The sequence below is a fragment of the Alosa alosa genome, chromosome 15 (genome assembly GCF_017589495.1).
Source record: "Alosa alosa isolate M-15738 ecotype Scorff River chromosome 15, AALO_Geno_1.1, whole genome shotgun sequence".
Classification (NCBI taxonomy): domain Eukaryota; kingdom Metazoa; phylum Chordata; class Actinopteri; order Clupeiformes; family Clupeidae; genus Alosa; species Alosa alosa.
The window spans coordinates 13,142,328-13,154,496 of record NC_063203.1 but is presented as its reverse complement, the minus strand read 5'-3'; the positions used below and the strand labels follow the sequence as shown (position 1 = coordinate 13,154,496).

The following is a 12,169-nucleotide window of genomic DNA, read 5'->3' as shown; positions in this document are numbered from 1 at the left end:
AGTATAAGTATGTATACTCTTTTGATCCCGTGAGGGAAATTTGGTCTCTGCATTTATCACAATCCGTGAATTAGGGAAACACACTGCACACACAGTGAGGTGAAGCACACACTAATCCCGGCGTGCCTACTGGTCGGGGTTCGAACCTGCAACCCTCCGGTTACAAGTCCGAAGCGCTAACCAGTAGGCCAAGGCTGCCCAAATGCCACCTATAGGTGAATGCATAGAACATAACAATCCTATGGTTCAGGCTTGGAATTTCACCATTCTGGGGGCAAGGCCACTTGGCCTTCAGTTGGGCATATTTGGTGGGGGGCACAAAGGCCACATGTCAGGGCACCAAGGCCAAAGTTAACTATAGCATATAAAAATGATCAAAGTTGTATTTAGCCTATTCACTGCAGTAGACTTGCATCACTGTATGAAACATGACAAAAACATGAAAAATGACATATTACATAGAACTGTAAATCTTCTGATCATCTAATAATTACAGATATCTAGGCTACATATAACAGTTATTTTATATTTGGCCTGCTATGAAATCATGTATTGAACAATTTAAGCACAGCTCAGCTTTAAGAAACTCAAATAGCCTAGATGCATGCTTAGCATTTTGTGATCATTAAGGCTACTTTAGCCAAACTGTTAGTCAGCTGTCCTCTGATTTACCAATATCTAGGCGATATTTGTAACATTTATTTTGTATTTGGCCCATTATGAAATCATGTGGAACAATTTAAACACATTGTAAAACTTAAAGCCCAAATTTGGAGACATCCATGCATGTCGAAATTTACTGCAAATTCGAAACTGGATTACTCTGGAACAGCTAACTGTACAGGGGACTGTTTTACACCTTTGTGTTCGGTAAGGTCTGCTGTTTATTCTTATATATGGTTTGTCATGTGTTAAAAGAAGGGTTTGTGAAGTATTCCACCGATATGAATGGGTAGGGAGATCATGGACGCAAAACCTTCAGTAGAATGTATGATTAAATTGAATTATATTGTTTACTTTTATCGCGAACCGATAAACAACACAAACACAGCAATTATCGGCTAACATCGTTTAAAAGCTGAGAAAAAGCTCTTTTATGTGATACTTGTGATGTCTGTGTGATGATGAGTAGGATACTTCGCGAGTAGTTAAACTGAGAAGAATGGGTGAATTTGGACGCACTTTCTTTCTTGCACTGTCGCTTTCTCCACTGCGTAAAAGACTAAATTAATTTGCGCTGTGAATGCTAAGATTATTTTGACAGGCCACAGGCCAAATAAAAATCGCTATTAGTAGGACGCAAAGCAGAATATTGAAAGAAGGGGGCACCAAGGCCACCGTGGCCTGTAAACCTCTGATTTTCAAAGGGCCATCACGGCTAAAGCACGAGGGCCATGGCCGTCGTGGCCGCCGTGAAATTCCTACCCTGCTATGGTTTGTGTACCCTGTAGCCTCGTTTTAATGGCCGCCATGTGAATAAGGCGAATTGAGAGTGTTCTTGATTGAGATTTAGTTTTCCTGATGAACAAAACAATATTTCAGTACCATCCCTGACCATTGCTGATTAGCCATTGCTGTTCTTTTCTACTGCAGCAATATTGTAGCAAGGCTTTAACTTACACTCTTATTTAATTACTTCAGGCCAAAAGTGTTTAAAGGGGAGATTTTTTTTCTTGTTAATATACAATTCAACACCAAGTAAAATCTATAAAATCAAGTTTGCAAGACTTCACATTTCCTCATCAAAGTAACGAATCAGAAAAGTCTAGATATTGTTCATATTTCCATTTGTTGCCTCATCCGCATTTAATGAAAACATAGTAATTTTGAGTTTTACAGACAACTCAGTTTTCCAATGAGCAGCAATACTGTGTGTGCTCATGCAGGAGGTCTGCGCATCTGATAACGACAATCTGGAGAGGGCGCTTTTGTCTTCAGCAACAGATTGTATAAGGTTGACACTTTTGTCACTATAATCCAACTTTTAGACCGTCAGACGTGTTCTTTTTTTTAAGCAACCGCCGCCCCAGGCCAATGAGACAAGCGTGACAACATAAACAAAGCGAAACTCATGGCTGACGTATCTTCTTGAGCGGTCTCTGATTGAGACACAGAAAGTTCTCAAGAACACTATAGGTCTTTAAACATTTACCATAACACACATTCATAGCCTGGCGAGGGCGCGTCTAGATTTCTAGGCTAACACATTCATCGGACCTAATATTTGTAGGCTAGTTGCCTTAAAAAAAGGAAAAGAAAAGGTGATAGACGCCCCCTCCTATTTTTTTTCTCACAGGATCTGCATCGATCTCAAATATGACATTTCTAAAATCAAATTGACGGAAATCCGTCGTACGACGGAGAACTTTAATCAATTGTAAAATCTGCTTTTGTGCATGTTGTTGCACAAAAACTGTAAATACTCCTACAAAGCCTCACTGAATTCATATAAACAGCGCCTCCTTGTGGTTATGCCATGATTACAGTCATAGCAATTAGTCACCAGGTGTATGATGGGGTGATTTCTGTTATCATTACATCTGTTTTAATGTGCAAAATAGATGAATGCAATGCAGGTTTGAATGGAACAAACCTTGGGTCCAGGTTGTCCAATGAGTCCAGGTAGACCGCCATCTCCAACAGGGCCCTGCCGAGCAGTGTAGTAATGTCATATCACGCACACACACACACACACACACACGCACACACACACACACACACACACACACACATACACAATAACCCGGAGTTTCATCAGGACCGGATGCAGTTTTGCTTCATCCTCTGCATGGCTTCATATCCCACAAGGAACATTTAATTTTTACCTGCTTCACTGTAATTGTGTGTATTTTACTTATTTTGTCTAACTTTGTGGTGCCAAAAGATAAAGTTAATAAGTCTACAGCTACATCTAGTGATGAACGACATGGGTCAAAGGATTGATGATTATGTGTTTGAAGAAAAAAAAAAAATGACAATTAGCCTATTTTGTATATACAGTCACAGTTTATTAGGTACACCTACCAAAACTGAATGCATTCTACTACAACAGCCCTGCAATAAACTGTATATTTTCAGTACAGTAGATTGGGGAGGAGCTTCATGTGCTACAACACATTTGTCCAACTCACAAGCATTGACTAGAGTGGCAGCTATCAGCTCCACCAACTGTGTCACAACCTACCCCTGATGGATGGAGGGGTGTTATTATGGTTCAGTGTGCGTTGGGACTGCCATACCAACAAAAAATCAGGATACAGTAATTGCACAAAGGCCCAAGGATGAGGCACACAAGCACACACACACACATGCACAGGCACAGCCACACGCACACACACATTCAGAGTGACTTACCATAAATCCAGGAAAACCTGGTGGCCCTGAAAGCCCTTGAGGACCCTGAAAAAAATTAGAATATGCAGCTGTAGGTTTCTTTCCACATTCTACACATCAACACAAAACATAATGCATTCAATTCTTAGGCTACTGATCATTATACTGGAAACTGATTAGTTAGTTGCCATATATTTATTTAAATATCCAACAAACCAAATCCATAATGTGATTGTTTAAATGTGACAATTTAATATAGTAACTTTTTACATTTGTAGTATGTATCTGTGCCATTGTTGCTACTGTGTGTGTGTGTGTGTGTCTGTGTCTCATACTCTTTCTCCAGGGTAGCCACGGACACCTTTCTCTCCTTTTTCTCCCAGAGGTCCTTGCAAACCCTGAAGAAGGGTTACATTCATTAACCAATAACACACAAACAGTACATCTCTCTCTCGCCTTTTTCTCTCTCCTGCCCCCTCTCTCTCTGTCGCACACACACACACACACACACACACACACACACACACACAAACAAACTTACCACTGCACCATTATACCCATCTTCCCCTCTTGGCCCTGGATCTCCCTGAACAAGCAAAGAGAAATAGATTGGGTTGAATATAATATATGATCATCAGTGGGTCTAGTTGTGTGTCCATCACTTAACACATGAGGCATTCATGACAGGGTCGCATTCATTACAAGGTCGTATTCAAGACAAAGTCGCATTCATGACAAGGTCGTATTCATGACAGGGTCGCATTCATTACAAGGTCGTATTCATGACAAGGTCGTATTCATGACAAGGTCGCGTTCATGACAAGGTCATATTCATGACAAGGTCGTATTCATGACAAGGTCGCATTCATGACAATGTCGTGTTCATGACAAGGTCGTGTTCATGACAAGGTCGCGTTCATGACAAGGTCGTGTTCATGACAAGGTCGCGTTCATGACAAGGTTGTGTTCATGACAAGGTTGTGTTCCGCCTTCCTCCCCTCCTGTTCTCTTCTCGCTGCTCATTCTCACCTTCTCTCCTTTCCCATAAAATTCCTCTGGAAGGTCCACAACTTCAAAGGGACCTGGAGGACCCTGGGGCCCGACATCACCCTACACACACACACACACAGCACTGAAGTAGTTTTTAATTAACTATACTTCTACACTTACTGTATCTATGTAATATGTGTGTGTTAAATGTACTGTAGTTAGATAGATGTAGGCTGTCATAAGCCCCCAAACACTGTAAAACACAATTGAGATTCACACACACACACACTCACACACACACACACACACACACACACACACACACACACACACACACACACACACACACACCCACACACACACACACAAATACAGTTTACAGAATAGTTAACAGACATATATGCACACCTCATCTCCTTTATGTCCAGGTAAAGATCTTCCATTATCACCCTTGATGGAGAAACAAGCAATGGAGGACAAACATGGTGAAAAAAGTGATGGCGGTAATGAAAGGGGCTTTAATGGTGAATGAATAAGCATGGGATAGCCAAGATGACAGGGCATGAGTTTGCATGGGATAGCCCAGATAACAGGGAATGATGTGAGGAAAGAATAATTTTGATTGGTTAATTACCGGTAATTTTTAATTTCTTATGTGATTTGCCCTTTTTGTGTAAGGGGCCTTTTCTAGCCTATATGTGTTCATCTCTGTACTTATTCTGCCTCGTCAAATGAGAAAGGTATGTGCCCTATGCAGGATGGTGTGTGGAGGTCACATTTATCTGAGGCCTCTAGGAGCCAGGCAGGGAATGGCTGTCAGTGTTACCAAGGCAATGCAGTCGCCATTGTAAAGGCACCTACTACGTAGGCCTTGAAGGATGGAGTGAGGGCTTTTGAGTGCCAGACAGTGATGGTTGCCATGCACAGGGCTATATGTTTCTCTTATGACATGTTAACACCAAATTCTTGTTTCAACTGGTTTGATATACATATCAAATCATATATGAGATATGCGTTGTCTGAGTGACGCTTTTGTGGCTGAAGATTCTGGAAGATTCTGTTCAGATGGTTATAAAAAGGTCTGAGTTGTGACTACCTGATGATCGCAGGTACCAAAGGACTCCGTCTGACTCAGTGCCTCGTTGTAATTTTTTAATATGATAATGACTTAGCATGCAATAGCTTGGATGTATCTTTGTGATGTACTTACAGACTGACCCCGCTCGCCAGGCCGACCAGGAGCTCCCTGTTACAGAATAAAGCACAAAACAGAGCTACAGACATGAACAGACACATATAACAGAGAGAAGAGACAAAGAGAAAGAGACAAAGAGATAACAGAGAGAAGAGACAAAGAGATAACAGAGAGAAGAGACAAAGAGATAACAGAGAGAAGAGACAAAGAGAAAGTGAAATGGAACCGGAAAGAGAGGGATTATGAGAGAAATATTTACATCGATTCCATAAGGACCCACTGGCCCTATTGGACCCGACGTCCCCACAGACCCGGTGAGGCCCTACAAACAGGCAGAGGCATGGGGAGAGTGTGAGTGCCATCTTGGTTGAAGTTTATGCAGAATATTATGTACAGCAAACTTTCATGTGTCTGTGTGTGACAGCAGAATACTCACAGGACGACCAGGTAGTCCGGCCAGACCGATGTCTCCCTGTCACAAACATACAGGTGCTCAAGAGGTCAGTTGCATGTCATATCTATCTATACAAAGCAACACTTAGATCTCCATAGCCTACACTTGTGTGTGTGTGTGTGTGTGTGTGTGTGTGTGTGTGTGTGTGTGTGTTTGTTTGTGTGTGTGCTTGTGTGTATGTGTGCGTGTGCCTGCGTGCGTGTGTGTGTGTGTTGAGACAGCAGGAGTAGTGTCTAGTTCCTGAGGTGTGTTCTACAAGCATCAGTTGTGTGGATACTGGACTAGTTCACTCACTGAGAGACCAGGGAAGTAATTGACTCTGTACGAGATATCGCCCTTCCCTCCTTTAAGTCCTGGATAACCCTGAGAAGAGGAGAACAAACATGTTTTACTGTAACATGCAATCATCTCTCCACAAGAGGGGCTCCTGAATCAAGTGTGGACTTACTGATGGCCCTGGTAAGCCATCTTGTCCCGGGACGCCAGAGTATCCAAAGTTGCCACGGGTTCCATTACAGCCATCCAATCCTGGCAGGCCAGGAAGGCCACCTGGCCCTGGATGACCCTGACACACACACACACACACACACACACACACACACACACACACACACACACACACACACACACACACACACACACAGCTGATGATATATTATGATGATTTATTATGATTATGACCTTGAGTGCTCTGGGAGTTTCCCATTTATTTGAATTGCTCTCATTGTAGCAACACAAATATGCACACGTGTAGACTAAGTGTTGTTGGGTGATAAGTCATTACTGTAAGGTGCTCCAATATGAAAGGCGTCAAATTGTCCCCTTGGTAGTAGCTTGTTTCTTATCTCTACACATAGACATACACACCAGAAAGAGAATACTGGTACTTACGTCCACACCGTTCAAGCCAGGGAATCCAGCTCGGCCTACACTGCCCTGAAGAAGAGAGGAAGAGTTGGATACGACTGTTCATGGACATGCTGTGGAAAAGTTACTGTAGCTTTCAGTCATCAATCAGGCAAAATCAACACACACAGGCATGACAGCAACTCCTGTCATCAAAAAATACTTTTAGTCCAACAAGTACGATATGAGGGAGGCTGATCATTACGGTGGCAAGATATGGCAAAATTTTGCACAGCACCTAGAGCACCTAGCATTGTGATGTTGGGGTACTGGTGCTTGTGTAAGACACTGCATGTACTTTTGTTTACCTAACTTCTATGTATTCCTTGTGTGTGTGTGTGTGTGTGTGTGTGTGTGTGTGTGTGTGTGTGTGTGTGTGTGTGTGTGTGTGTGTGTTTGTGTATGTGTCCTGCATGTGTGTATTGGTATGTTTATTGGGTATAAGCAGCACTTTACCATATCTCCTTTCAGACCAGGACCACCAGGGAAGCCCTCATCACCACGGAGACCCTTCTCCCCTGGGGGGCCTTGGGGACCTGGAAAACCAAGGGGGCCCTGAGGACCCTGATTCCCCAGAGCACCAGGAGAACCCTGGGGATGGAGAGATAGATAGATGGATAGAGATAGATAGATAGATAGATAGATAGATAGATAGATAGATAGATGGACAAGGTAAGACAGAGAGGGAAGCATGTCAAAGGAGATGGGTAAAACAAAACAAATGTTGGACCGTGAAAAAGCGTTGACCGAATTGAATGGGATTTTCTTTTTTTCTGTGTTGGACAGATTTGGATTCGGCAGGAAGTTCATCTCTTTAACTTTCTCCTAGACCCTCTGTACGCAAATAATCATTTTCATCCCTCTATGTCAGACAATTCTTTTAGACTATGGGCTCATAATGGTGTTCCAAAAATGAAATATCTTTATATTGATGCCATTTTCTCCTCTTTTGAATCACTGCTTAAACTGCCTCAGACTCATTTCTTTGTTTTTTTACAAATTTGTGACTATATAAGATCTAATTACAACTTCTCCTAATGCTCCTACCCCCACACAGTTGGATTATTTGTTTTCAGTTGATCCTTCATCTAGAGGGGTGATATCATATATATACAACAACCATTGTCTAGCCCAGTGGTCCCCAAACTACGGCCCGCCACCTCATTTTGGGTGGCCCCCCAAATCATTTCCGTGGTATATAGCATTCGGCCCGCACGGGATAAACTATAACCTCCGCAATTTCCCCCATTTATTCTCTATGGTGAGTCTTAACAGTACTCATGTCGGCAGTACTCATGTTGGCGCTGTTTCACGTTTGAATGAAAATGTTTGAAAGAAAATGTACAGTAGGCCTACTACCTGCAAACAATGTAAGAAACCTATGCTGACTACATCAGTGCTCAAAGTATTCTAAAAGTTTATCAATTAATTGTTAATTGTTAATAACTAACTAGGCCTAACTTCTATTCAAGTCATATTTCTGGGACTTTCTGGAACAATTATTTCTATTTTTTATTCACTCGTTCAAATGTTCATACAAAGAGTTCACAAAGTTCTCATCAGGTGAGTGAAAGTTAGAATGGTGGTCATTTCAGACCACTTCAGCACTTCATAAAATTCTCATAGATTGAGAACTTTAAATTATTTTTAGGATATTCACAACTTGAGCTGTGTACTGTATGCAAAGACACAGAGTTCATAGTTCACACATTTTTAATAAAATATACTTTTGGGACTCCGTGCTAATACTTTTGGGAATGCAAAAGTATTTTTATTAGTATTATTTAATTTGAGCTACATTTTACACTGATATGGCATGATGGCAATATAAATACAGCTAACAATGATATTAAATTGCAATAGCCTATGATTAAATGTAATGGAATATTCAACTAAGGTAGACTGCTGTTCACAGCACTAAGCTTTTTATGGTTACTGATATACTCTGAGTCTCTGGCCCTCTCTTAGAGCCAGGCATAGTGAGCTGGCCCTCAGAAGAAAAAGTTTGGGGACCACTGGTCTAGCCAATTAGATGTATCCCTACATTTTTTTAAATCTGTGTGGGAGGAAGATTTGGGCATTGACTTGACAGAGGAGCAGTGCCTCGTTGGGTCACATGTTCTGGTTGTGTCCAGAGTTATCCAATTTTTGAAATTTCATATTTAAAACCTTGTCTGATGTCTTGGCCACAGACTGGAACCTGATACAGTATTAGCTCTATTCGGGATACTGAGCGAGGACAGTCCTTTAAAAGGATCTGCCTCCACGGCAACAAGGTTTATAGTTCTCTTAGCACGCAGATTAATTCTCTTGAGCTGGAAACCGACACTGCCTTCCACTCATACTGATATTGATCAATGATATTATGCAACTCAAATATACTCTTAGAGGTTCTATTGAAAAATGTTATAAGACTTGGCAACCCTTCATTTATTACATGGAGCCCAGGCATTCCCCTTAATATGTGCTACCTTTATTATGATATTTATTATGATATGAATCGGCTTATTGTTGATATTAATGTTGTTTACTTTTGTGTTGTGCTCTGTGTGTGTGTGTGTGTGTGTGTGTGTGTGTGTGTGTGTGTGTGTGTGATTGTTAGGTCGGTGTACTGTACAGTATGTGTGCAATTTCAATATGCTTTATAACATGTATGTATAAATATATGTATGTAGACACTTGCAACTTTATGCATTCAGACCTCACTGTTTGTTTGTTAACTTGAAAAATCAATAAACAGAAGTTTAAAAAACAAAACAAAACAAACTATGAACTATGTTTCCAGATACCACTCAGATTGAGTTGATGCAGCCAACAGCTAGAGCCAGCTATAAATCTTTAGAGATTGTCTTCGCCTGTTGCTAGTCCTTTGGCTCCAAAACAACCCCACACTCTCAGGGGGAGCTCTAGTCGGCAAAATATCTGAAACTACAATGGATGCCTTTAAGTTCAATATTATAAGAAGTTCTGATTATTAGGCTACAATTAGTATTCATATGTATTTCAGGCTATTAATCATATTATTATCAAACCCTTCTGTGTAAATCTGGAGAATATAGATAGGAAAATTAACTGTGTAATATATAATATATTACATACAATATATATATGTGTTAATATGTTGTGTGTATGTGATATGTGTCTTTAAATGAGCCCTTTTGCTCTGAGTAAAAAAAATCCAGCATCTACAGAGACAACAGTATGAAGAGAGAAAAGCCAATGATGGCTCATACATTTGTCTCCCTCTGCTGGTCATCAACATGTATTGGTTCACTTTAAAAAAATAACACAGAGCAGTAGGGTTGAAGTTATAGGCAGAGAGGGTTAAAGCGGAGCGAGAGGCGCAAACGTATGTAATCAAGGATCTTTGTTACAGGTGTGTAATTACTTACAGAGGCGGACATCCCGGTTCCAGAAAGTAAAAGTCCTGTCATATATTCTTTCTACTTGTGCACTTAACACACTAAAATATCATTAATTTTCTGATCTACCTGGCTGCTAATTATGATTAGATGGTTTATCAAATGGTTGGATTAAATACTTGGCAGGACTTTTACTTTCTGAACTGATATCCGCCTCTGCTTATGCATGTGCTATTACTATGTTACAAGTATGTTTAATAGAATAGGTTTTTGTAAGACATCTTTGTCAAACAAAACTCATCCGTAGATGAGAACCCAGAAAGACAGAGAAGATCTGACAAAACAAAACATGTAAAATGCTATGTTCATGGTTATAGTTTTTAAATATGAACATACTGTATGTCACATATGAACCATGGTTTAACATGACTAGGAACTAAATTAATTAATTTAGAGTTTTAAAAAGTCTACTTTAAGTGACTTACTATGTCACAGGAGATTTTTTTTTTTTTTTTTTTTGGCCCACCATCCCCCCCCCCTCTTCGGAGGACAACTTTGTTTTTAATTAAGTAATATATTTTTCAAATTCAAATACAATTTGTCCTACCTCAACCATTTATGTTATGACCCTGGAATATAGCACCATGTGAAGTGAAACATCAAACACATGAAACGCAAGAAGGTAACAGATAGACAAGTGAGACGGAGAGACAGACAGATAGACAAACAAACAGACAGACAGACACGCAGACAGACAGTGGGACAGGACAATGACAGAACTGACAGGACGGGACTCAGTTCTTTGTAATTGAGTAGAAAGGTCTGTGAGTGGTCATGATCGGTTTATGAAAAGGGCTTTGGTAACATGCTATGATTGGGTGTTGCTGCTACTGTGTGTCTATATGTAGAGTGGTGAATGTGGAGGGGGGGAGGAGGAAATAAAGTTAAATAAAATAAATAAATTAAGTTTAATCAAACAATCAACCAATCAATCAATCAATCAAACAAACAAACAACCAATCAGAGCAACAAATAAATAAAGACAGAGAGGGGGGCAAGAAAGGGGGGGAGGGGGGGTTAAAAAAGATGTGAATGCTAGTTATCCATGGGAAAATATATCACATTGTGAAAGGCTGCCATACATTAATGCCTTTGGTGTTGACATAGCCTGACTATGAGAAGACATTTTCTACCTCTGCCACTGATGCCGTCCTCGTAACATTTTCCAAAGTGAAACAAAATGTTGCCAGTTGGAAAAAAGGGGGATGCAAGATTTAGCCAATGTTTTTTTGGGGGGCTCGTCAGACAAAAAGTTTAAGAACCACTGCATTACAGTGTTTTCTTGATTTTCATGACTTTCAATATTTAATGATTTTCTTCAATCACATTACCCATCCATGTCCAAACAAAGCAACATCCAGTAAACAACACTGTAATGCCTACTAGAAACTAAAAATCTCTTTAACAATTAAATTGTCATAATTATGCCTCTGTCCTGCGTGCACAGAAGATGCCCACATGATGGCGCCAGAGATATTTCCAGCAGCAATGACAAAAACAAAGTGGTGAAACCCAGGACAAGGACATGCACACAGTGTGAACTTGAATTAAATTGACTAAAATGTGTTTACACTTCCTTAATCCAACTCAGTCCAGTGTCCACACTAAAATCAAATCAAGCCTGGAGTCTACATCTGAACATCAGCACTGCTGTATTGACATTTTAAACATGTACAGGTAGCCTGGCTAACACCAGACCTCATCTCATTGAGATGGGGTCTGGGAACTACACATTCATTTTCTCGTATTTGAAACGTGGTTTACAAATGCCCAGAGCCGTTTATTTGCCGCTACGAATGTCTATCAAATGCGTCCGTACGTAGCTCATAACTGCTTCGTTGTGTCGTCATCGTCTTGCTGTCCCCCCTC

The 12,169-nt window shown here is 40.6% G+C and overlaps 1 protein-coding gene across 4 annotated transcripts in view; it reads right to left on the bottom strand.

The window, feature by feature from the left end:
• col4a4 (collagen, type IV, alpha 4) overlaps positions 1-12,169 on the bottom strand; it is a 71,058-nt gene that overhangs the window by 26,098 nt on the left and 32,791 nt on the right. For all 4 annotated transcript variants that reach the window (XM_048265205.1, XM_048265204.1, XM_048265207.1 and 1 more), the window contains exons 5-17: positions 7,335-7,469; positions 6,864-6,908; positions 6,421-6,537; positions 6,267-6,335; positions 5,955-5,990; positions 5,778-5,840; positions 5,534-5,569; positions 4,732-4,773; positions 4,363-4,443; positions 3,875-3,919; positions 3,669-3,731; positions 3,355-3,399; positions 2,594-2,647 (exon numbers count right to left, since the gene is read on the bottom strand). In XM_048265205.1, coding sequence (XP_048121162.1) covers positions 2,594-2,647; positions 3,355-3,399; positions 3,669-3,731; positions 3,875-3,919; positions 4,363-4,443; positions 4,732-4,773; positions 5,534-5,569; positions 5,778-5,840; positions 5,955-5,990; positions 6,267-6,335; positions 6,421-6,537; positions 6,864-6,908; positions 7,335-7,469 — 831 coding nt within the window. The remainder of the gene's footprint in view (positions 1-2,593; positions 2,648-3,354; positions 3,400-3,668; positions 3,732-3,874; positions 3,920-4,362; positions 4,444-4,731; positions 4,774-5,533; positions 5,570-5,777; positions 5,841-5,954; positions 5,991-6,266; positions 6,336-6,420; positions 6,538-6,863; positions 6,909-7,334; positions 7,470-12,169) is intronic.